General features: G+C 47.7%; 8 protein-coding genes across 8 annotated transcripts; 4 read left to right on the top strand and 4 right to left on the bottom strand.

The window, feature by feature from the left end:
- Positions 1-163: 163 nt before the first annotated feature.
- N7520_008677 (uncharacterized protein) lies at positions 164-472 on the top strand (the record flags this gene model as incomplete). Its single annotated transcript, XM_057142611.1, has 1 exon — positions 164-472. One exon carries the CDS (start codon positions 164-166, stop codon positions 470-472), a length of 309 nt encoding a protein of 102 aa, XP_056991899.1.
- Positions 473-1481: 1009 nt separating this feature from the next.
- Positions 1482-2283, top strand: N7520_008678 (peroxiredoxin-like family protein; the record flags this gene model as incomplete). The annotated part of the gene is made up of 2 exons (XM_057142612.1): positions 1482-1658; positions 1807-2283. The coding sequence occupies 2 exons, from the start codon at positions 1482-1484 to the stop codon at positions 2281-2283; spliced, it is 654 nt and encodes a 217-aa protein (XP_056991900.1).
- Positions 2284-2557: 274 nt separating this feature from the next.
- On the bottom strand, positions 2558-3034 carry fkbp3 (peptidylprolyl isomerase family protein FPR2; the record flags this gene model as incomplete). The annotated part of the gene is made up of 2 exons (XM_057142613.1): positions 2558-2726; positions 2808-3034. 2 exons carry the CDS (start codon positions 3032-3034, stop codon positions 2558-2560), a joined length of 396 nt encoding a protein of 131 aa, XP_056991901.1.
- Positions 3035-3408: 374 nt separating this feature from the next.
- N7520_008680 (Glycerophosphoinositol permease 1) lies at positions 3409-5201 on the bottom strand (the record flags this gene model as incomplete). Its single annotated transcript, XM_057142614.1, has 6 exons — positions 3409-4088; positions 4136-4504; positions 4557-4708; positions 4758-4874; positions 4925-4974; positions 5052-5201. The coding sequence occupies 6 exons, from the start codon at positions 5199-5201 to the stop codon at positions 3409-3411; spliced, it is 1518 nt and encodes a 505-aa protein (XP_056991902.1).
- A 602-nt stretch (positions 5202-5803) lies between these two features.
- zrfB (low-affinity Zn(2+) transporter ZRT2) lies at positions 5804-6853 on the bottom strand (the record flags this gene model as incomplete). The annotated part of the gene is made up of 1 exon (XM_057142615.1): positions 5804-6853. The coding sequence occupies one exon, from the start codon at positions 6851-6853 to the stop codon at positions 5804-5806; it is 1050 nt and encodes a 349-aa protein (XP_056991903.1).
- Positions 6854-7820: 967 nt separating this feature from the next.
- Positions 7821-8562, top strand: N7520_008682 (uncharacterized protein; the record flags this gene model as incomplete). Its single annotated transcript, XM_057142616.1, has 2 exons — positions 7821-8049; positions 8108-8562. The coding sequence occupies 2 exons, from the start codon at positions 7821-7823 to the stop codon at positions 8560-8562; spliced, it is 684 nt and encodes a 227-aa protein (XP_056991904.1).
- A 5276-nt stretch (positions 8563-13838) lies between these two features.
- N7520_008683 (glutathione S-transferase family protein) lies at positions 13839-15306 on the top strand (the record flags this gene model as incomplete). Its single annotated transcript, XM_057142617.1, has 3 exons — positions 13839-13989; positions 14067-14205; positions 14277-15306. The coding sequence occupies 3 exons, from the start codon at positions 13839-13841 to the stop codon at positions 15304-15306; spliced, it is 1320 nt and encodes a 439-aa protein (XP_056991905.1).
- Positions 15307-17375: 2069 nt separating this feature from the next.
- On the bottom strand, positions 17376-18713 carry N7520_008684 (G1/S-specific cyclin; the record flags this gene model as incomplete). Its single annotated transcript, XM_057142618.1, has 2 exons — positions 17376-18437; positions 18504-18713. The coding sequence occupies 2 exons, from the start codon at positions 18711-18713 to the stop codon at positions 17376-17378; spliced, it is 1272 nt and encodes a 423-aa protein (XP_056991906.1).
- Positions 18714-24330: the final 5617 nt, after the last annotated feature.

Raw genomic sequence — 24330 nt, forward strand, 5'->3', positions numbered from 1 at the left:
TGATATCACATAAATCAACAAGCCTGCCATTACCATTCGGTTCATGTTGATCCCTAGCCCAAACACCAACAAAGGTATCAGGAGCAGGCTCAACCGGCCTCCGACACATCGGACAAGTCGGATGAACCCCCATCCAAGCATTAATACACTCAACACAAAACCAATGCCCACAAGACAGAATAACAACCTCCGCATCAACCGGAAAATCCTCCCGACAAATCGCACACGAGGAATCATCAACCGCCCGCGGAATCTCACCTACCTTTCTTCTCGTCTGCTCTCCAATAACAGCATTAGCTACAAGTGTTATCATTTCGGCTTTCTCAACTTCGATAGTCTGGCCCTTGGTACTGGGACTGCGGATTACGCAGATTTCTCGCGGACCAAAGTACAGAATGTCTTCTTTACGGAGATGTTTTTGGGAGCGCAGGATCTGGATGCCGAGGAAGAACCAGTCGCGTGGAAGGAATGATAGGTAGCATATCGTGTCGTTGATTGATTCTTGTTTGGTTCTCCTGGCTTTGCGTCTGCTTTTCATGTGTTGGCTGAGAAGGTCTGTTAGGGTTTTGGTTTGGGAACGTGTTTGGGAGCGACTTTTGGGTTTGGAGATGAACATGGCGGTTTCCATTTCTGAGTCTGTGCGAAGGGACATGATGCTGGTTCAATGTTCTGTTAAGCTGGGTAGTAAGGTCTGCTCTGGATATTCTACTTCCAGGCTGTACTTGGGGAATTAACGAGTCTTGTATGGGATATTGATGAGGCTTTATAAAAATGGTCTTGCTATGTTTAAAATAATACAATGCCCCATGTCCTCAAGTGCTCGACGTTTCGAAAGAAACAAAGACTTCAATGTTACATTGTATCGATTAGAATGGAATCTTTGTTTACGAAGTTTCTATTCATACTACTTTATTTAGAGAAGTAAGCCATCGTCAAGGATTAATAAAGGCGTTTCATCAAAAATGACAAAATAAAAGCATATCTCAAAGGAATAGTATCTTGGGAGGATCTTGTGGGTGCTGCAAATGAGGCTATTCCCAATGTACCTAAGTACTCGGTGAGAACAGGCAAATAGAGAGATCCCACGTTCGATTACAGCTTATATCGATTCAATCTTACTGACCAAGTTTCTTCCTGGATGGGACTAATCAACATGTTGGACCAATGTTGATTCAAATTGCTTTTGTCATATTATCTTTGGCACAGCTTCATTACTATTAGGTAACTCATGAGTAATGAACATTGACGGGTATTGATGAATAGTGGATCCTGTTCTCAGCCACCATCAAGCTACTTGCTACTTATCTGATCCATAGTTCTTGGATCAAGGGAACAAATTTGTTTCCGAAAGCAAACCTAGTCTTTACTAAAAGGGCTCCAAATACAACAGCCCACCGTCTAGAGTATATGTTTTTACTAGAAGTTATATATCAAGCGCCGATCTGCAGCTCGCCGATCTTGGCCCATGTCAGCTTCACCGTATGTTCCTCTCAAGTACTGTTACACTCATCTCACTGGTACCTTTCATCGAAAGCCTAGCAGAGGGACAAACGCCAGACCCAGCCGCAATGGAAGCCACTCAAGATATCCAGACCGATTCACTAGCCATCGATACACCGCCATCTGCAGAGACAATCAAAAAAATCAGCGAATACCCAGTACTGGATCACCAAGGAGAAAAGCACACGTTCGAAAGCCTCTATGGCCCTTCTAATCCGCGCGTTCTGATTGTGTTCATCCGCCACTTCTTCTGCGGGGCAAGTCCAAACCTACTACTCCCTTACAAAACCAACTAACAATATCCAGAGCTGTCGCGAATTCATCTGCGCCCTCTCCAAAATTAAACCCACTGACCTACAAAAACTTCCGATCCCCACTTCCATCGTTATAATCGGTCAAGGAGATCCCGGTCTTATAGACTCCTACACCGCACAGACGCAATGTCCATTCCCAATCTACACCGACCCGTCCGCGAACCTTTACACTGAGCTCGGTATGGTGAGGAATATAGCTATGGGTGCGCGCCCGGAGTACTTCCGCAAGAGCATGGTGCGTGTCGTGGCGGAATCGGTTGTGAATATGGTTAAGCATCTTGGAACTGGGCTTGTGACGAAGGGGGGTGCCAAGAGCTTGAATGGTGCGGAGTTTCTATTTGAGACGGGGGAGGATGGGGTAAGGGTTACTTGGTGTCATCGAATGACGGATTCGAGGAATCATACTGGGATGACGGGGTTGCGAAAGGTTCTTGATCCGGAGGGTTTGATTTTAGGGGAGAAGGCTTAAACTGGACGTGACTTGAACTTGAACTTGAAGATAGAGCGTTTTGCTACGATACTGTATAGGCGGTTTCATAATGAGCGTGATGGGCCTACTTAGGTACCCAATGGAAAATAATGAAGCCTTTCGGGATTTCAAAACTACGCTCTCTCTGCGCTCAGCTATATCATATCCGTGGTATTGGTATCATTTAGAAGAGAAGATCGATAGCCATGGCAGAATCATCCAAGATCCGAGATAATCATCACAAGTCCGCAAGCAACTCATAAACATTATAAATTTACAGCTCATCCTTGTCAACACCATCAATAGCAACCAACTCAGTCTCGAAGATCAAAGTCGAGCCGCCGGGGATAGGACCAGTGCCACGGTCACCGTATCCAAACTCGGGAGGAATAGTCAGGGTGCGCTTCTCGCCGATGCACATATCAAGAAGACCTTGGTCCCATCTACATAGCAAGTCAGTCAGGAGGAACAGTACAGAAAGATGCCAATTGTCAAGCGCAAGCTCGATTGTTTCTGAAACTCACCCCTTAATAACACGGCCGGTTCCCAGCTTGAATTTCAGTGGTACACCGCGCTTGTAGCTTGCGTCGAACTCGGAGCCATCGGCCTGCAGGGTTCCGCGGTAGTGCATAGAGACAGTGTCGCCTTTCTGGGTCTTGCGGGTGCATTCGACCTTGTGGGTTGTTTCGATGCCGAGCTCGGCGGCAACGGCCAGGGAGGCGAGGGAGAGGAAGATTGTTGTGAGACGCATTGTGGGGGATTTGGTGGTTTATTGGTGAGATGTGGAAGGGAAGAGGGGGTTGGAGAGGAAACGTGGGAGTTGGAGGTGCGGAGGTGTGGGTCTTCATTAAGTAGGGGTGAAAATACGGAGTAGATTAATCAAGTCCTATGGATAATTTACAAAGTCACCATTCAAAGTTCTTTTTTTCGCACGTAAATAGTAATTGATTGGGATATTCTAAGAATTGTCCCATTGAAGAGGAGTGGGGAAGGTAAAGTTGCTGAGAAATGATATTAATTGAAGGCTGTGATCAGTCGATGAACACAGCTATCTCAGAATGAGCTAGAGGAGGGAAATAAGCCATACATTGATTTATTTATTCATAAAATCTTTTATCATGACGACTAGCCCATCTTCGTGGGCGCAATCTCATGGGCGATCGCTGTGGGAATTCCCTGGTCCGCATTGGCCTGAAGGTCATCTTCCCCCATTGCACCATCCCATCCCTTAGAAACAAGATAGGCACGAAATTTCTCATCGCGGATTCGCAAATCTTCACCCGAGAGATCAGGTACAAAGAAGTAAGTAATCAAAACCCCCACAATGCCACAGATGGCTGCAATTATGAACGTCCAATTCTTGCCCAGTCGAGCCTGAATAGGTTGGAAAGCCTGCGTTCCAATCGCAGCACCGGTCTTTCCAACTGCAGCTGAGAGACCATAGCACGTTCCTCGTACACCGGTAGCATATGACTCGGAAGAGAGCAAGCCGAGCATGTTTCCAGGGCCAAAGTTGCCGGAACTCTGCATTAGTCCGTAAAAGATGATGAAGAGGGGGATGATTTTGGTGATTCTATGGTATGCACAACCAATTATTAGTCCGAAGACTAGATATCCACTGAAGCCTATCATCATAATGTTCTTGCGTCCGACGCGGTCGCAGAGGAATGCGCCGAGGAAAACACCTGGGAGGGCGATTGCTCCAAGTAGAAGTTGCCATTCGGCCGTCGAGCGGATTGTCCCATTTGTGACAACGGTTGAAATGATCGTTCCTGAGAAGACACCGTTCGGAAAAGTAACGAAGTCTGTGCGAGTATTAGCTCTATAATTTAACTTGGGCGGTAAATCTTACCATAGAGGAACCATGCGCCACAAGTTCCGATCAGCGATCTCCAATAGTAGCGTAGCACGAGCATATACGGAACATGCCTCTTGATAGCACCACGACGGTAGAGTGCCGAGTTGAGCATACGAATTCGAAAGTAGAAGATGGATAATGGCCATATGCATCCGATCCCAAAGCATACCCGCCATACGGTGCTGTAGTGGGACTGTCCACAGGCCATTAATACGATCAGGAAGATCGATACTGCGAATGGCCCACCGAAAGACAGCGGGAAGTTGGTCACCATGATGAATGCTGGACCACGATGCTTGGGCGTCAAGTCATTGGCAGACTCCGAAGCAGACGTCGATGATGCAGGGTACTCGCCGCCGGCACCTAAACAATGTAAGCCTCGAATTGAGTATCTTAAGGTTGTTTGAGATGATACCAAATCCAACTACACCACGAGCCACCGTCATCATCCAGAACATGCCATTGATGGTGACTCCATGAGATGCGGTAGCGAGTATACCGCCAATGACAATCATGAGAGTGGTGAAGACGATAGCGGTCTTTCGACCGAGGTAGTCACAAGTCAGACTGATACACATTAATGAGACATCGTCTGGTCATGTAGATGTGCTCTTACCCGATGACAACCTGACCGATAACCTCGCCGACCAACAGCGCATTGGACACACGAGTGCTCACGGTTGAGGTGTACTCCTTTGGGTATTCCTTTCTGAGAAGAACATTTGTCATGGTCCTAGAAGCGTGTCAGTGGCTGGCATAGCCATCACTAGATATAAGACTCACATGAGGTTGTTTTGGTATCCATCGCTGATCAATGCAAAGCCACTTGCAATCTAATCATGAAAGCGCGGTTATCAGCAGCCCTATCCTCGACTGAGATCCCATCGGAAATGCAGTCAATTAAACCCACGATTGTAAAGATATCGGACAAGCTTTGACGCTTTCTCGAGACTTCTTGTAAGGGGTCGGCGTCGAGTGGACCAATGCTGTCCTGAACCTCGGTCTTGGTAGCATCAGACTTGGACTCAGATCCGACCGCTTCAATGTATCTAGCCGCCATGTTGTTGACGTTGGAGGGACCGTTGGGGGGAGGGAAAAGGAAAAGAGGAGAGTGGATAACAATAGACGGTGTGACCCTTGTTGAAGCTAAAGCCTGCGGGGGTTCTCCAGGGGATTATCTGGTGGCCGAATCGAGACAAGGCTATCACGAACGTCTAGCTTTGGCGACAGCCAACTTTTTGCGGATATCGCATGTCAAAGGCGCAAAAAGTGACCGGGTTTGGACTGATCTACATTCCACTACACCACGTTCATCTCCCTCAGGCAATGATTTGCGGAATGCGGGGGTGGGCATGATGCGGGTCTTCCTCTTCCAAGTAATTTTCAAATAATTAAGCTTTGTACTGTCGCGTGGGCGATCAAGGATAATTTGGAAGATATGATGACTGTGGATTTTGAAAAATTTATGTACATAATATCCATACAAAGTCAGGTTGCGCCTTCCGGGAAAAGAAATAAACGCCGAAATGTGAAACAGTGGGTATCAAATGCATGTTCAAGGGGTACACCCAGAAGTATGTGCGCGGACACTTATCACTTTTTGTTGAAAGTCAAGTCATTTGCAGGTCGTAAAAGATGAAGATCATGGGGGTAAATCAAATCTTATGCCCATTTACCCAGCAGGGCCATGAGGGCAGCTCCCAAGCACAGCAGCAGGAAGGCGAGTAGGACATCGCGGATTGGAGCCTCACGCATGGCGTTGCTGAACATGAACTCGTGTGCCAACAGCTCGACCAAGGCGGTGTAAATTAGAATGCCCGCGGAAATGGAGTCAAACACTCCGGTGACAATCAGCGTCTTCGCCGAGTCTGGTGGGTAGCTCTGACGAACACCGAGGCCAATAGCAATGGCGATGGGAGTTGAAATACCGAAGCCCAGGCCAAGGAAGTAAGGTGTAAGGCGCTTAGATTTAGGCCAGGGAACTTGAGCGATACGAGAGCCAAGACCCATACCCTCAAAGGTCTGGTGGAAGACGAGAACAATGTACAAAGTGATAAAGCCAGCTCCGGTCACGGCCAGCGTGAGGCCAATGAAGACCGAGTGGAAGACGACGCCAAACTCCAGAATGAAAATCGATGTAAGCTGAGCGGTGTAATCCTCGATCGCCTGTCTTTCCTTCTCGGAATCGTCGGCGTCGTGGTGCGAACGGGTGTGGCCGAGGTGATCTTCACCGGGGATGTAGTGTTTGCTCTGGCTCACTTGCTGGGTGATCGTGGTTTCATCTTCGATCTGGACATGGGAGTGGCCTTCTTCATCATGTAAATGGCCCGTACCAAAGCGGGCAAATCGCATCACCATCAACTCCACAAAGAACAGAACCACAATGGTCATGAGGACAATAGCCTCGACCCAACTGTATTCGGTGATAACGCCAGTCAGACAGGAATTGGTCAGCGCCTCTTCGGCCGGGGCAAGGAGATGAATGAAAGCAGTCGCGATAATAACGCCCGATCCAAAGTATTTGGCGATAAAGAAGGCCCATTTGGGGGCACCTTCAGCCTTGCTGAACCTCTTAGCAACGACAGGGAAGAGGGCACCAAAAGTGGATCCGATCAGAATGACGAAAATGGAGGAGATTCGCAGGCCCATGTGACCATCGTAGTCATTCCCATTGGAGCAAGAATCCCGCTTGAGAACATTGTAAGCTTCCATATCGATAATGATGATATGACAAGTTTGCCAAGGCTTAAGTAGCTGGAATGTGGATCCCGTGTAAGATCTTGACAGGAGATCTTATGAGGAACAATGAGATAAAAGCTCCGACAAGTATCTCGATTGGATCAAACAAGTGAGCACCTTGGGAGAAAAGCGGGCAGATCGAGTTGACGTGGAGGGGTTGGTTGTAGGTTTTGTGTGGGATGGCCGTAACCCCCAAGGTCCCCAGATAGAGGCGAGACGCCCAATAGCTATCACGGATTACAACAAGGTATAGGCCTGTCGATATTGAGAAACTAACGCAGATGATGCAGGGAACTCAAAGTAAAGGAGTAGAAACGGCGTAATCTGGGTTTTCCGGATTCGTCTCCCGGAGGTGTGAGTACCTTGGTAGCTAAGATTCACACAGATCGTCCGATATGAATAAAAGACAGATCAATTGGACAATCAGAACTTTTAAAGAGAAACTGAAAAGGAATCAAAATCTGCGAAAACACTGTCCGCTTGCCTAGCGGGGATAGCAGAGTGGGATCCATGGGGACCTTGGGGGTTGGGAAGATGTCGTTTTATCGGATCAAGTACACGGTACTTAGATTACCATGTTAAAAATGGTGTACTCAGATGTACCCGGTACATAATTTTTTCGGATCGGCGGGTGAGGACCTTGGGGACGATTAGTCTCTTTCCGTTCGCGGAGGTTGGTGTCACGTGGGGATCGAAGCACTTACCATCACATATTAGAATCGGAGCTGGTCCGGTTTATCTTTGAATTGCGATATTTGGAGGAAGTTGATTCTTCAGATATGTACAGGGAAGAAATCTCAAAATCTTCACCAGGTTGAGGTGTCAGGGATGATTGACTGCTCCCGGTCGCCAATCAGCATCCAGCTGTCTGGGGCGGAGCTTGGCATCAATGAGCTCACCTCCGCCCGAGCTTCTTTATGATCCCTGAATCTACGTCACCATGGCACCCATTCGCCGTTACCTACGCATCAGCAAATATTCCGTGCTTGAATGCCGTATTTATCTGGAAAACCCATCTGACAATCGCTGGCTGCTCAACCCTCGCGATCCCGTTCTACCTCGCGTCTTCGATGTGATCCGACCGTTGGTGTTGCCGAAGCTGCGCGAAGAGAACGAGCGACGATTTCTTCGAAAGAAGAGTAAAGTCACCAAGGATGTCATCGTTGAAGGTATTTGTGTCTCCAGTTGCCCTTTGTATATTGAGCTTGAGCTAAGTCACCGGTAAAGATGATTTCGAAGTAGGTATCTTCCTCCGCGAATCGCGCACCCGCCACTCCCTCTTGACGCGGCATAAAACGTTCGACCAGCCAGAGAAAACGGAAGAAAGCGACTCCAAGGCACTCGGTGTTGCCGATCCTGCAGACGTACAGGTCATCGACAGTGATAGCGATTCCGAGATTGACTTGCGCGACATTCCTGAAGTGACCGATGTTGACAATACAGACAACCAGCCATCGCGGAAAAGAAAGAGAAAGGCTTCATTGGATGTGAAAGATGAAGATACAGATGAGAAAAAGTTGGGGTTCAGCACACACTATGAAAGCTTCAATATCTCGGGCTGGGTGCTATGTCTGCTCATTTCACGCAAGGCGGGCCAGACAAGACCGGTTGCAACCTCTGAGCCAACACAACCCTTGATGGAGCAATGGATTTCGACACAAGCACAAGCCGGCGAGGATTGAGGTCTTGGTTTCAGGCCGCCTGGAAAAGTGGCAGAAGGGAATCCTTCATGACCAAGCTTTCTCCGCATTACACGGACACCTGCGGTGGTGGCGTGATCGGCAGCAGGGCCTCCTGTCACACATACTTAAATTGCAGAGTTGCAGCCCTACCGAAGAATGCCGCTATACCTGGCGCAAAGACCTCTTTGGTGAGGTTTTTTTTTTCATTGGCGTACACGCTACATGTCACGCGTCGTTTCACTGCCCTGGTTATGAACGAACGGGCCGCTACAATGCGCCCTGGGGATGCAGTCAGCTTATTCGTAACCAACTTCCCAATGAGTCAATGGGGGATTTTGTTACGCAAGCAGCAGATTTGTCATTCCTAGAACCGATGTACATGGCCAGGTTTTAGAACCGCCCGGATTACAATTTCGAGGGGTTTATCCTCGCTTACAGATGTGGCTGGAGGACGCACATGCGTGTCATAAGACATCATACCCCGGCCAGCTGAGAAGAGTTCCGTTTGCATGTCTCGGTTTGGTTGATAATTTTCGAGCTCTTTCCGAATCATGAAGTGGTTTATTTTCCCGGAATTTTAATCCTCGGGAGGGTTGTTTTAGTTCCAACCTGAGCCCCGTATGGACGGTTTCGAGCATATTGCATGTGGTTGCCTCGGCTCGTTTTCCAGTATATGTACGGAGTACTCCATAGAAGACGGTGAAAGAAAAAATTTACGGTGGATCAATGTGAAACCACCCGCGTCCTCCACTTGCTTCCCCGTGACCACGGCACATCGGAGGTGTTTGTACACGGTAGTTTTGGTACCATTCTACAGAGTAACTACAGGCGAAAAATAAAGCCCCTGACCAGACGGATGGAACTGAAACTGCAATTTGGTGACGAATGTCTCGCGATCAGACAATCATGTTTTCCATGCATTCGTAATGGATACATCGTCGATCTGGGCATCGCCACGTGTGGTTCCCGATCCCGAACCAAAAAGGTAATTCAATATGAGGATCTTCTTCCCCGAATCCTGGAAAGAACAAAGAACTTTCCAAGATCCCGCTGAACCATAATCTCCAAAGAAAAGAGAAAAAAACCTCCGACTCCCAATCGCACGCACTCCTTTTCCCCGAGGCCTCCACAGTCATTTCCAACGGTGCGGAACGACGGGTGGACACTCACCATCATCAGTGGAGACTGGTTTACCTCACTATTCCCGATTCGACTCGTTATTGAAGTTTGGAACTCGTTAGCGCGTCCAATTTTTTCTACTCTGCCCACTTTTCCCGTTTTCTGTCCCCTGTCGCCACCGTATTCTCCACTTATCGCTAGTGTTTCTCTTCTTCTTTGGGGATGTGGGAACCGCTCAAGCCGCGAACTTATGCCAGGTACCCGTGTCTGTGGCCGTTTCAAATCCCGTTCCTGGTACCAAACTTACCATATAGGGCTGCAGTCATGTGGCTCGCAGGATTCTTCTATTTGTCATTTGGAGATTGCTTTCCCACTAGTTAGATAAATAGGATTTGGAAGCGGAGATCCAACCTTCAGGGGGGATCGGAGTGCATGCGTGACGTCTCCGATTTGGAGATCGGCCATGCGTAAGCCATATAGTACTCCGTGGTTAACTTACTCGAGTTGTTAAGCACGCCATGGAACCACGCCACGGTTGGCAGGTCGATCTCATAATCCTGAAACACCAATCACCTCCAGTGATGTACGTGATCAACCGGGTTGTGTCTGTGAAGAACTTAGTTACCTGAATTCCCGATTCGTCCTGGGATAATCACGCTGCAGAGGGCGATCATCAGACTACCTGCGCTTTGTCTGAAGGGAAATGAAGATATACAATCTACAAGGATCACCAGCCACAGTCGGAGATCCCCCGGTGGTGTTCTCCGTGCGTGAATCAATTTTGGGACCACTTTAGGGCTCTTTTCTCAAGTAACCTCGATTGACTTCGCTAAAGGGGCTTGTATAATAGGACAGTCGCACTCTATTTGCTGGACATTACGGATGTGAACCATGGACCAAGATGGGTCCCGATGGAGGACTGTTGACCCTTGTCTTGTATTTAGATTTGTACTATCTATAAAATATTGATGATAATTACTCCGTACCCCATTACGACTCCATAGGTTTCCATAGGTTAAACAATAAGCAAAGCTAGTAGGTACGAGTGCTCTTATCTAGTACAGAGGACATGGTTACGGTTTGGCATTTCTGAGTGTCATATCAGTTACACGACTCAGCCCCTGCGCCACGCCAAGTTTACAAATCAGGGCTTTTACCCGGTATGTCATATTTCTTTATCTTGCGATCGACCATTTACACACGTGTCGGTCATGGACCCTTCCCATGTCGGCCCCCTCTTTTACCTCTCGATTTGGTGCTTGGGCCCTTTTGAGTTATCTATTATTTCTTGAAGTACATGGGGCTGCACAACAGAAGTTTAAAATTTTATGATTTAAAATCAAATTAAAAATCCTGAAATCCAATTTACCATCAACTTTCCTCACCGCATCGGTGATGGAGACAGTGGTGGATCCACGGGAGATTGCCCATTACCAGTTGTCACCTCGCGTGGTTTTCATGGATGATTATTTGCTGGGAAGTTATGCCGTGAAACCAAGTTAAACGACAACCATGTAGGATATTAAATGAGTATCTATAAATGAAATGAGAAATATAGTCTGCTGTATAGGAGTTGGAATCGGGGCCAAGTGTCTCAAGCCAGAAGAAAAAAGAAAAAAGAAAAAAGAAAAAGAAAAAAAATATATTTCCCCCCTATACCTAATCCACTAGTGGTTCACCAACGACAGTCAACGCCACACGGGAGACCCGAGTGGAGAGCTTCTAGAAAAACTAGAGGATTTCCATTGGATTTCCGGTTGGGGCAGTCTTATTCATCAATTAATCGCAATTAATTCCTACGTCAGATCAGGTGGATACTCAGCCTCCTGTTCACAGGGATGGTTGGCACTAGTAATTTGGTCCTACTGTAATGATCTGCTATAAGAGCTGCGCTTCCTCTTTTCTTCCCACTATTGCTTTCTACTCCTCACCCATACCAATCCACCAACCACCAACCACCAACCACATACTTCTAAATACTTCTACTTCTATAGCTACAGCTACAACCACAGCTACTGGCTATCCTTACACCACTCAACACACCACACCACACCTCACATCATACACAATGCCTTCCGTCGGTGGCACCTCTCAGTTCCCTCCCTGCCCGGGTCCTCCACCCAAGGGTCCTCTCCCTCCGCTCCCAAAATAAAAGATCCAAACGAACTGTGATGACTCTGGCGCCTGTTCCGAACATCCGCCCACGAACTGGGAGGTCTCTCTCCATGGAAATGAATGACCTCGACTTCGACCTGGTTTCGGCTTACCTGACAATTCTTTGTTCTCGCCTTTTGAAACTACCTTAATCATCCCGATACATCGAAACAAAGGCGCGCGCTTTCCGCTTTCCGCTTTCCGCTTTCCCCTACTCCAAGGGGTGCGCGCGCCCACACGAGAAAGGATCCAAGCTAGCTCGATACGAGCTCCATATTTGCTTTTCCTTCACGGGTTTTTCTTTGGGGACGAAGCGCCGGCGCTACCGTTTCCCCAAGTCGCATTGACAGCCACTTGGATTTTTTTTGGTTTTTTTATTTCTTTTTACTTTCTCTTCACTTTTCGCTTTTTGCTCTCCCGTTTCAAGTTTGGCTTATCTTCAGGTGCGGGGTTCAATTTTTCCGCAATGATGATGCGCAGATGCGGAGAAAAGATGCATTGCATCTGCAGATAGCGAATCGCTTGCAAGCATCCCTGTCTCATTCAAGGAAAGCAGATTGCATTACGATCGCTTTTGCGTCATCTTTACGTGAAATCTCCGTGTTGTTGTCTCCATTTTTCCCTTCATTTCTTTTCATTTCATTTCTTGTTTTGCATGCCATGACTGGCCATCTCGGCGCTTTCAATCTTTGTAATTTTTTTTTTCTCTATTTCGTTCTTTAGCCGCATTGGGCCGAATCTGAATCACCGGCATGTATCATAGACTTAATATACCCCAGAGCAATTTGTCTTTCTCGAATGTCGTGCATTATCTTTCAAGGATTTTCAGTTCCACCTTCCTACTTAGTAAGTACCTATACATGGGGATGAAACCGGTAGTTTCCCCGCTTGTTTCACCAGTATTTCACGCCGTTGCATTTTCCTAGATTTGCACAGGGTATTAAGGCGAGGAGCAAACCGGTTAACCTAAACTCGGAGCTAGTAAAGCTAGGACATTTCACGGGGGATCTAACCCTCCGAATCCAAACTCTCTTAAGATCGTCTTTGATTGATTGGAAAGGTCCGATCTACTACATCCTGACATGTACAGATAAAAGTTAAATAAATAATCAATATTGATTAGAACCCTTTCTATGGCGTTATCTGCGGAATCCCGTCAAAGCTCCCTATTCATCCACATGCATGAACAACGCATCAGGCAACATATTGGCAAGGCAACCTGGATACAATCATCATGATTCACGAATGAATCATAATCCTTGGCGATACCGTCTGAGCATTTGCTTTGATCATGGTTTCTTGGCTGAGACCCATAGCCAAGTCATTGGGATGAACTGCGATTGGATGGTCCGGGTTCTGGTCCCTCTCTACATTTACTGGATCAGGTTCAAGCTTATTCCCATGGGATGGAGTTCGGGTCAGGTCAGTGTTGCCTAGTTTCGTTTATCAGCTGGGGCTTAATGAGTAACTTTTAGGGCGTGCTGTTATCCGCGAAAACGGTTGGTGGAAGTAGAAGTCTCGGCGTCATCACTCTGAAGAAAGTTATAAGTTCCTGATTGTATAATGTCCTAGTGGAGTGAGCCCCGCAAAGGAAACCGGCTTTTTTTGCTCTTTTGATTGGTTTTTCTTTCTTTCTTAAGGCTGTACTCCTCTTTTACCCGAGGTATGGAAGTCACTTGTGAAGGGGCTCTTGCGTAGCCACGTGTATAGTGAGATCATGGTCGCTCTTATCGCGGCTGTATGGCTGGTTCAAGGTTTCCAGTCAGGCTGTGTTGGATGAAACAGAAGGTTCCTGACAAAGTGACTGTCTCAGATATACATGATTCAGTGAGGACCAACTTCCAAATTCGAACACATAGGGTCAACCATCAAAGTATAATAAAAATAGATTTACGGAGTCCTCGTAGAGTAAAGCGGAACCTTTCCATGGGAAATGCATCCAAACACGTGATTCGCGGGCTCAGTTCACCCGCGCCGCCCTTCTCTATCCATGCAACCCAACAATGAAGCTACAACTACATGTGTGGGGCCCAGCCTTTAATTTGCCCTCAATTGAGGCGCAATGTCTTGCTACCATTGCATATTGCTCTCTAGTCCTCCCCAAGGATTCGTGGGAGCTCATCGCAAGCAGCGATCCCTCCGTCTCCCCTACGGGTAAGTGACGTGATGCCGAATATAAAGACGATACGAGCTGCAAGGGAAGAAGCCAGCTAACAGAGTTTGATCCACAGGTGAGCTGCCCGCTCTTCGGGATGGCTCAGTCTGGGTGAGTCGGTTCCGCAATATCGTGGACTACCTGCGCAAGTGCTCAAACGGAGATTGGGACCTGGATCGGGACTTGAGCGAGTCAGACAAGGCCGATAACACCGCGTATGTCAGATTGATAAATCTGCATCCGATAAATATGAAACAATCAGCTAATGCATATTGGGTGTGCTTAGATTCTCCTCTTTTGTCGAATCCCGCGGCCAACCTCTCCTCGACCTCTCCTTATACGTGAGCAGCCAGAATTACAACCTAAACACATCGCCCGCATATGGTGCCCTTCTCCAATGGCCCAACCAATGGATCCTCCCACCAAAGCTGCACAGCGCCGCTAAGGCCCGCACAGAACACCTGGGTCTCTCGTCGCTGGACCTACAGGCCATGGAAGAGGAGCGGCAACGAAAACAGTCGGCTGCGGTAGCCACCGGTCAAATCCCGAAGAACTTTATCCAAAGCCCCCGCGAAACCGTCACCGGTCTCCTGGGCCGAACAGCCCAGCAGAACCACTTCCGCATCGACGCCCTAACCGGCGAGTTCTTCGAGCCGTTAGAAGCCATGCTGGGCCAGAAGTCCTACCTGCTCGCCAATCAATCCGACTCCCCCGCTAGTCTGGACTGCATTGCGCTCGGCTATCTTTCCCTTTCGCACATCCCCGATCTCAGCCAGCCCTGGCTCCATGAGGCTATGCGGGCCAAGGCCCCGCTACTGTCGGCGTACACGGAGCGTATGCGCCGTCTCTGTTTCGGTCAAGCCCCAGCTGAGGTGGCGCATGCGTTCGCGCCACAATCGGCTCCATCATCATTGCCCTGGTGCGCCCCCGGCCGTCTTTCGGTGGCTGCTGTCGGGAGCACACTTCTCGCTACGTTGGCGGATTCCACGCCCTTTCTGCGGGAGGTCCGTATGAATAATCGGTTGAAGCAAGAAGTCGAGTCGGACACGGGGCTGAATGAGATGGAACGCCAGGCCGTGTCCATGTTTGCTGATTTTGGTACGAAGGATATGTATGTTTCTATCTTGTCTGTTGTGGCTGGTACCGCCGCTCTGGTGGGCTACATGTTTCACACTGGTTTGGTTACAGTGTCGACGCAGAGCGAAGCATACGAAGAGGAGTACGACGAGGAACAAGAGGCAAATGATTTAGAAATGCTCAATCCAGGGCAGGCGGGTGACTTCCTGGGCAACCTGGGCAACGCGAGCATTTTTTGAAGCTTCCAGTTAACGAAGCGATACCAACATTGCCATGTGGCATTTCATCATTCCAAATGTTTAAGGGATGCGTGTTTTACTATTTCGAGCGCCTGAACAAAAGTGTACTATAGACCGAATCTCAGACATTCTCTTTATGACCAAACCAACCACCGGGCTAACTCTTGTCTGACCACGTAGAAAAGACCCTCGTCCAGGACCAACAGGGAGTCAAATTCATGAAGAAAATATACTCTGTAACCCTATTATACCTAACACTGTACATGGATAAGCCTGAAATAAAAATCTTTACAAACCCTCGTAAACAGCATAGGCACTGTATCCTACCACTCAACCCAATGTCCTCGACCTGTCTGACTCCGACGTGCTTATAGTCACTCACATGATAAAAGTCTGGGACGTCCCGCAGCCCTTTCTTTTAATGCCCGTATACTAAAATATTTTCTCCACCTAGGTAGCGCTCCAGCTAAAAAAATATATATATCATTCATTGCGAGGGAGAAATTGTTTAAACATGAAACCTTGGAATATCTGAAATACAATATGGCATTCTAGTGGCACCGTATTCCTAGCGAGGAGATATTGACTTCGCCGAATGTTAGCATTATTGTGAAGGGTGGGAAGTACATGTACAGTGTAAGATTTTGAAGTGTCAATTGAAATGTACATATGGTAGAAAGCCTGGAAGTAGCGGGGACTGGTTCCCTCTGACCAAGTGAGGTTATTAGTATATTTATGATGTTGCATACTAGGCAACATTATGTACTTGGTGAGTTGAGACAGAGAGTCAATTCAGTCTCAATTATCGAAAAGACAGCATTATTTGTGTTTTGAAATGATTTCTATGTTCTGTTCGGACTTAAGATGTAGTCGTGCAGAAGATTCGAGTAAGGTATATATATTTGGCTCCCGGTGTCCAACTCCAGAAATGCCACGTGTGTCGGAACATTTTGAAACCCGCAAATTGAACGAGATGTATGGTGAATAATTTAATCCACGGACGTACTAGGTATGCATAAATATAAAATATTGGTAGCAAGTTTGAAGTGAAGGGCTAGGTACCGAGATCGAGATCTTTAAATGTGCCAGGACAAAGCAGACTACAAATGTGAGATCTTGGACCTTAAACATTACAAGAAGAGTTGAAGAAAATAGTTAAGGTATATTTCCACTGAATTGGATATCATTCGTGGGGATGTAGCAGCCTCGAATTCAAAGAATCAAGACAAAGCTCAGTCCAGTCACTCTTTGACTAGAGCAAAAGAACCAGGCCATCAAACTAGGTACACAAAGGGGGGCAAAGGGGGGATGGTCTCAATCTTTAGGTCTCGGAAGCGTGTAGTCCTTGACCGCAATACTTCTTTTTTGCAGATTTTCTCTCTCTTTTTTGCTTTTTTTGTGGCCCGTGACCTATCGACAACACTTTCGATAGTTCATCCATGGGATCATTACAATCCTAGGCGAAAGGCTAGACACATGAAAGGCTTTTTTCTTCGGGGTTGGGGTAGGGGTAGGATGACAGGGGGGTTGCAGCCATGCTGCGGAAAGATCGTCGAGGGTTGGTAGTAGATGCAAAGGCGCAGCGCCAAGGCGCGCAGCAGGTGAACAATGGGTCGAGGAGGGTTGTCAAGATTCCAGGACGGAGAAGCGAAGATGGTGGGAAATGACAAATGCAATCAAATCGGATGGTAAACAGAAAGGCTCGCTCGTGCAATGCTATGTGGAATGAGATCAAAAATGCAGATGATGACCCAGGAATATGGGAACAAGGAAAAGGAAGGGTATGCAATTTTTGGAACAAGAAGAAAAGGCTGGTCTCGACTCCGGTGCTGTAGACCGGAGCCGAATGCAAAGCTGGAAGGGGAGAATGGTAAGGCGATGAGGTGAAGGTCGAGATGGCGGTGTCGACGGCGAAGGATTAGGGTGTTCTTGGCCGAATCGAACCGACATAAAGCAGACGCTCCCGCAAATAATTTATGCGGTCAAGATGGAATTAAAGGGCGCACCGAAGAATTATGTGCAAGACGCCAAAAACACTTTTGGGAGGCTGCTTCTTCTGTCGTGCCTCTTTACATCATACCAGCATAGACGGGGTCGACCACCATCTGAGGTTGTGGAGGGAACTGCTGCAGTTGCTGCTGCTGAGAGATGTACATTGCTTCTTGTTGCTGGTAGGCGTCGGTAGGCATGTACTGCATCTCAGCCGATGGTGCAGGCGACGGCGAGCAGGTGTTCACAACAGGATGGGTGGTCATTTGCGTTTGTGCGAATGCCACATTCTCGGGTGTGATTGGTGGGGTAAGATAGCCATGGGGCACAGTCAACTGCTGGGACTTCTGAGGAGTGGCAAGGCCCATCTCTCCGTTGTAGGGCTTGGACTCCACAGGAGTCTCGACCGGAGGAGTGCAACGGGCGTAGTTGGCCAAAGAAGCCTGGCGGTTGAGGAAATGCTCCAACACCTTGGAAACACGGGAATAGTGGGCCGAGGCGTACTTCCGGGAAACGACAGCGGAAGGCTGGTGGAGCTGCTGGGACAAACCGACAAGCGTCATTGAATCGTACTGGGAAGCCCAGTGAGTGTGACGAGGCTGAGGTCGGTTGAGGATGCAGCGGGACAGTGCCAGGGCAGCCCGAGCGAGCTCTGACGACGGCTTGGACACAAAGTCACGGTGGAACAGGGCAATCTCTAAGATGTAGAGTGCCATGTGTTCCACCTCCGGGTCGTAGGGCTCATCCAAGACGGCGATCTGGAGGAAACTATCCACAGTTGGGTGTCCAATGGTCCAGCCAAGGGTCTGCAAGACGTGCCACTCCATTTGGATGAACATGTCATCGTCGTAGAGGGAGCAGCACATCGACTTCAATTCCTTGACGGTAGGAACCCGATCCTTCTTGTCATTGTACTTCGCGGCGATGAGAAGAGCTGCACAGCCAACGAGCTGGTAGTGACGCTTGTAGACCACACGCTTAGAACAGTAACGATCTAGAAGGTTGATGGCCAGGAACAGTGTCGACGGCAGCAGCTGGAATGCAGTGTGAGCCTCAATGAGGAAGTCCAAGAGGTAAGGTCGCATGAACCACTGGATCTCAGTCTGGATATCAATTGATTCAACGTCCGGGAGCGTTTGGCCCTAAGAGAAGGTGATGTCAGCAATTGTTTCAACAGCATGTCAATTCTATCTCAATTGACCACTAACATCCATTTCCAGCATGTGGCTCAGGACGTCGTCCCGCAGCTCATCGCTGGCGAGTCTGGACAGCTGATCCGCGATAGCATATTGCCGCTCACGAGCGACGAGCTTGTCGTGCTCCTGTTTGGCTTGCTTCTCGGCACGCAGGCGGTAATCATCTTCGACGAAGAACGTATCACAAGGCTGATAGCTAGACCGGGGGCGCATGTAATCCATGGTGAATCGAAATATTCCGTGAACGGAGTGAAAAGTGCGAGGCGAGACTTATTAGCTTTGCTGAATACCGAAAGAATGGACCTGAAATGGCGAGTATTTCAGGCAACGACGGAGATTAAGAGAATGACAGTCGTCTGATTAGACGTGGGAGTTCAAATGAATGACAGAAGGTTGGAAAAATTAAGGAGTGGACCAGCGTCGAGACAATAGTCAGATGCTGAGAAAAAAGACAGGCCGGGATACCGGGAGGAAGTCTTCAAAGGAAAGCTGTTTGGAAGGAATTAGAGATTAGCGAATGGCACCGACGTGAAGGTGATTAAAAATTAGAATTAAGAAAGTAGAGAATGAATGAGGTGGAGAGACAGGGAAGCGGTGGGCATTTGATATCCACCAGATATAGGGCGGGTCAACTCCCTTCGGAGAATACTGACCCAGATAGAGGTCTTCGGGCAGAGGGTACAATGCAACCCTTACCGCGACGACAAGTCTGGCATCTAGGCTAGCACAGGAATGATCCGATGAATTAAGATTCTGTAGGATACCAGTCCGAGAGATGAAGCACGAGTTAACGTCTTCACCCCTAGTCCTGTGTGGAATGTGGGACACCCTATGTAGGGGGGAGGTTGATCGTCAGGGGAAGGAGAACGTGCAACAAGGATATGAACATACACTTCACGAGTTAACGTGTTCAGGATGAACCTCCAGATGTAAAAATCACAGGGTTAGTAGGAAGGAAAGGTTGTTCAATGACCTTGTTGAATCATCCAAACAGACAAGTCTACAAGTCAGAAAAATGGAACCGGTCCTATATGCAATCACCGTCAGTGGCTTATTCAATGACGATCATCAATAGCAAAAAAAGCATAGAAACGACAGCAGGTATGTGTTGCCCAGGCGTTTGATAGTTGTCCGTCGGAATGTCGAACCCCAGGTTAAGATTTTCATGCCCCCTTAACTTGACCTTAAAACAGGCCTGAACAGGAAAAAGGAAAGGGCGGTGCAGGGAGAATATTAAGCCTGACAGCCCCGGATTTCAAGGAAACCCAGGAGAAGTGCATTCCACACTGCCTGCCACTCGAATATAATTCCCCTGACACCCAAATTCCCTTTTCCCCTCCAGGACTGGCAACTTCCAAGACCAATTTTCGAGATTCCACTCCTGGTACACAATTCAATCGGATTGAAATGGAGTTGTTGGGAGTATCCTGATATATCAGGGTCCTGATCTCAGCCATATAGGACATCGTTCCAATATCATCCTAACTCTGCCAGACTCCGATTTGTTTCCAATTCATTCTCCAAAGAAAAGTGTCCAATTGTGTGTCTCTCATATCCATGCGATATCCATTCAATATCCATGCAGTCCATTCATTCGTCTGAACTTTGACATCGGGGGGTTTTCGACATTCCGGCCTGGACAACCATACGATCAAAAATCTCTTCACTTACCCAAATCAACAAGCCCACAAATCAATCAAATTGAAAACACGAGGTCTTCAGATCATTCGACAGATTTCCGAGAGGTTGTCCCTACTGTTCGCTCGTCTAGCCGGTAGGAGCTGGACCAGGAGGGAATCGTCGGGGTCCGGGGATCAGGAGGGCACCGTAGGACGGATCGGACGAAAGGGTCGCCGTTTGAGCTAACAAACGTCGAGAATGGGAGGATCGTCGGAGTGCGAGGAGGGGATTCGACTCGACAGGAGTACCAGTGCAAGGTTGAGGCGTAAGAAAACGTTCAACCGGACGACCAGAGCTCCGTACTCTCCACTAATTGGCAAGGGGAGGGAAGGGAAGAAGAAGAAAGTATAGAGAAGAGAAGGGGGGAGGAGGGGAGTACAAGGAGGAGGAATTTGATGATTCTCTCTCCAGGCGGGTGTGGGAAAGAAAAGAGAAGGAGAGATGTACGCAGCTTTAGCTGTGCGGTACTGTCATGACGAGGTTTCGCGGGTGGAGGCTGAACTACGGTAATACGTGTATTTCGTAAGGGCGGGGGGTCAATTTCGGCTGCAAGGACGCACTGTGCGTGAGACTTGAGGACTTTACTTTGAAACTGAAACTGAATGAATCCCCTGGTGATTATCGTAATTATAAAAAGGAGTTGATTAGTAGTATGTCCTATGTACATGAGGTGTTTGGGGAAGTTGGTGGAATCTCAAGTATTACTGTACCATACGACCTCTCCACCCCAGCCCTCTACCGATTACTCGGAATTGATCACATAGATTGTGTTCTATTCCATGTTTCTATGATCTACGATTTATGATTTATGATTCTTTGATCTATGATTCTATGGTCCTTTTGATTTGACTTTCTACTTCGTACTGATTTCCATGTATTCCATAACGTAGTCAGATGAATCTCCTGCAAGTAAAAGGAGAGTGCGGCCTAAGCTCCGTCCTCGGAAACCGGGTTCTATTACAATCGACGTTAATAACTTTAGATATGAATTATGTAAATAGTAGGTAAGTACATAGAAAATAGCATTTCATTTCCAAGGTTTGAACCGGAAGACGCGACCCAGTCATTTTACTACTTACCGGGTAAGTACTGGAACCACTAAAAAAGCAAGATTCACGATTCTCGAAAATCGCCCAATACGGAACTTCCTCCTGTTAGTGCCAAGTACTATTGGCCTTAGGATCGTCCGTCCCCTCTAAAGGAGACTGATCAACTATTAACATCTGTACTCTGTACTCCGTAAAATTACTCCAGTCCGGCCCCAAGCTGATCTCCGTCCCGTGTATCGGTTCTTCGTCATAGCTAGTGAATTGATACGGTCGCGTTCCAGGGTCTTTCGACTCCCCTGACTGGTTAATTACCTCTCAGCTGGACTGTGGGTATGCCCGGCTTGGCTCGCCCAAATGAAGTCAATTAGATTAGCCCCGAGCCTCCTTTGTACAGGGATTCCAACTTGATGTGGGGAGACATTCAGGTTCTTGGTTTCCCCCTAATCCACGTTCCCTTCGTTTCTTCCAAGGAACTTGATTCGGTAGGGAAGCTCTATTGCACTAAGTGGTTGATTGCGTGCCTGTCCCCTCTTTATCTCTCTCCCTCTGCCGCCCGTGGGACTTGATCCATGATCCTGATTTGTTCCCCAGTTTCGTACCAAGATAAAGTTTCAAATGGCGAGATGGCTGGACTCATCCCCTTTCAACTTTCCAGAACGATTTTCATGCATGTCAGGTCTCATAATTCTCCATTGATTTCTAGCCAATAGGTTGTGGTTCTATCTGGTCGCTCCACACTTGTCTACAATTTGGTCCCATCCCCTTACTTCGTCTTTTACCAAGCGCTCTGTACTCCGTAAGGTCAAAGGTTAAACGTCCGCCACTCGTGAATTACTCGGGACTCTAAACATGGGCTTTAATTTGCGACTTGCCCGTTTACAAGTAATTTTTTGCGACCAACGTGGTGGATTTATTATACAATATATCTTTGCTTGCCAATAGACTTCGTAGCTCACGACTTACTCAAACTGTCTGGCGCGTACATTAGATCCAATCCGTGATGGTTCTCACTGTATGTACTGTACGGAGTAGGCAATCTCCACTTGCCAACGGAGAATCCAGCCTCGTGGACTGGGAGCATAAAGGCCAGGCAACAAAAAAAAAGGAACGAAAGGGCGGCATCTGTGCTACTTCCAGACCAAGTAAGGGATTTCCGAATAGGGCAATTAAATGGTTGGACATGAATACAATACTATGTATGCAGGAGATCGCAAACATGTTCGGTTCGTTGCAGTCGCTCTGGGTTCAGCATACCAGGATACGCCATACCATGGTCGATCTTTTTTCCGAGATGAACGGTAATCCATTTTATAATCGCGACACTACTTCCATCTTGGCAATGGAATGCGCAATTTCGTTATGCGGAGTGTATGGGTACTCAAACGGGATTATGCATGAGTCCTTTCCTCGAAACTAGTACATTCAACGTCGCCGATCAAGTTTCATTCTTATGGTACTTTCGGAGCGACAAGGGGCTAACATGTTTCATCGGCCTTGAACATTTCGTTTTCCGCAGGGAATAGCACAGTGCATGCCAAAAGTACGGTCCAAATTTATGTCCACTAATACACCGCTGCCTCGTGCTCACCGTAGCTATGATTACGATCGTTCTATGGAGTACTCCGTAACGTGCGTGTCTTTCTAAATAAAGAAATGTGGACCTCCAACTATTAGCCTGAGGATTTATTGCTGTTCCACCCCGGTCCGAACATAAATTCCAGCTCGGAATCAACCCCGGACAACCTGGCACGATTACGGATATGTCGATCTCCGTAGAAGCCATTGGATAAGACGGCACCTTTGCAAGTTCAGGAAAAGGGGAATGGAGCAGGAGACTGCCGAGGAGCCGTAAACTAATGCACTACGTGGGCACTATGGGGCACCATTGCAGATGATTCGGAGTATCAGTTTCTTCGGAACGACGTACCCATGGCGACCTGCCCGAATGGCTTGGAAACTAGTACTGCTTACACATCCAATGCGCCCACCCGGTTTACTATTCCTCAGGGGAAGAGACGGTCGCCTAGCTATTTTTGTTCTCACCCTTCACTGTACCATGGAATACTTGTTTGGGGTTTCAAGTTTCAACTTGCCGACCCCAGATCTCATTGGAGCTCTAAGACGCGCCCATAACTGGGTGATATTCAGATCGGTCTGGAACCATCATGGCCCGGGTGCTTTAACCGGAGATAAGAGTGATAAATACGGAGTATAGTATTGCTTTTTGTGATTAATGCATGGCCTACTCTATAGTGCTAGTTAGCTTGGATATGAATATGTGGTGTCGTTTGACTTGATCGTAAAGGGGGTTATCCACCCAAGGTGCCCAGGTGTCAAGTAGCATGGGATGGAAATTGATCCAACAAAACCAATAGAATATTGCATGATTACCGAGGGGTTTTCTGCTAGGGTTTGCTTTAATTTCCGCTCAAACCGTTGATTCGACGGTGTTGCGTTGGTTTCTCCTGTTGCTGCAAGATCCCATCGGAATAGAGACATGAGGTATAGATCGGTTCCTCCTTGCGTGATACCAACAAACAACTTGACTTTGACTTAGCTCCCACGTTTCTATATTATTTGTACCTGCATCAACTGCAAGTTAAAATTGAACTATTGTAATTTACCCAAATATCTGTGACAAGGGGGAAATTGTCCAGTTGGATATCATGAGTGGCAATCTCGAAGTCGATACTCTGTACAAAGTTTCGGATTGTTGCATCAATCTGATCTACCGGCTGCAGGGACTTTTGCGATGCATATCAAGCCCAAGGAGTTGGTTGACCTCTTTAATTATAGTTCGTTTTGTGCATGCCGATACGTACGTCAACTGGGGGGCTTTCACCGACATTTAGCGGCGTGATGAGTCTGAAATACCCGTTATATATCAACTGGTTTGTATAGATTAGTTTACCGTCCGAAACCTACAGAAATGCATATCACAATTCGATTTACCTTGGAAATTCGTAGGTACCGTGGAATATAGCAGCCATGGAAAGCCGCTCTTCGTACATAATGTCCACTCCACAGTCCCGACTCAACAACGGTTTTGTAGCAGGGCCGTGCCGGGGTAGCAACCATGGTAAAGATCGAAAACACAATTCAAAGCGTTT

This window comes from Penicillium odoratum (genome assembly GCF_028828045.1).
Source record: "Penicillium odoratum strain IBT 22623 chromosome Unknown utg000006l_segment0_segment0, whole genome shotgun sequence".
NCBI classification, from domain to species: Eukaryota; Fungi; Ascomycota; class Eurotiomycetes; order Eurotiales; family Aspergillaceae; genus Penicillium; species Penicillium odoratum.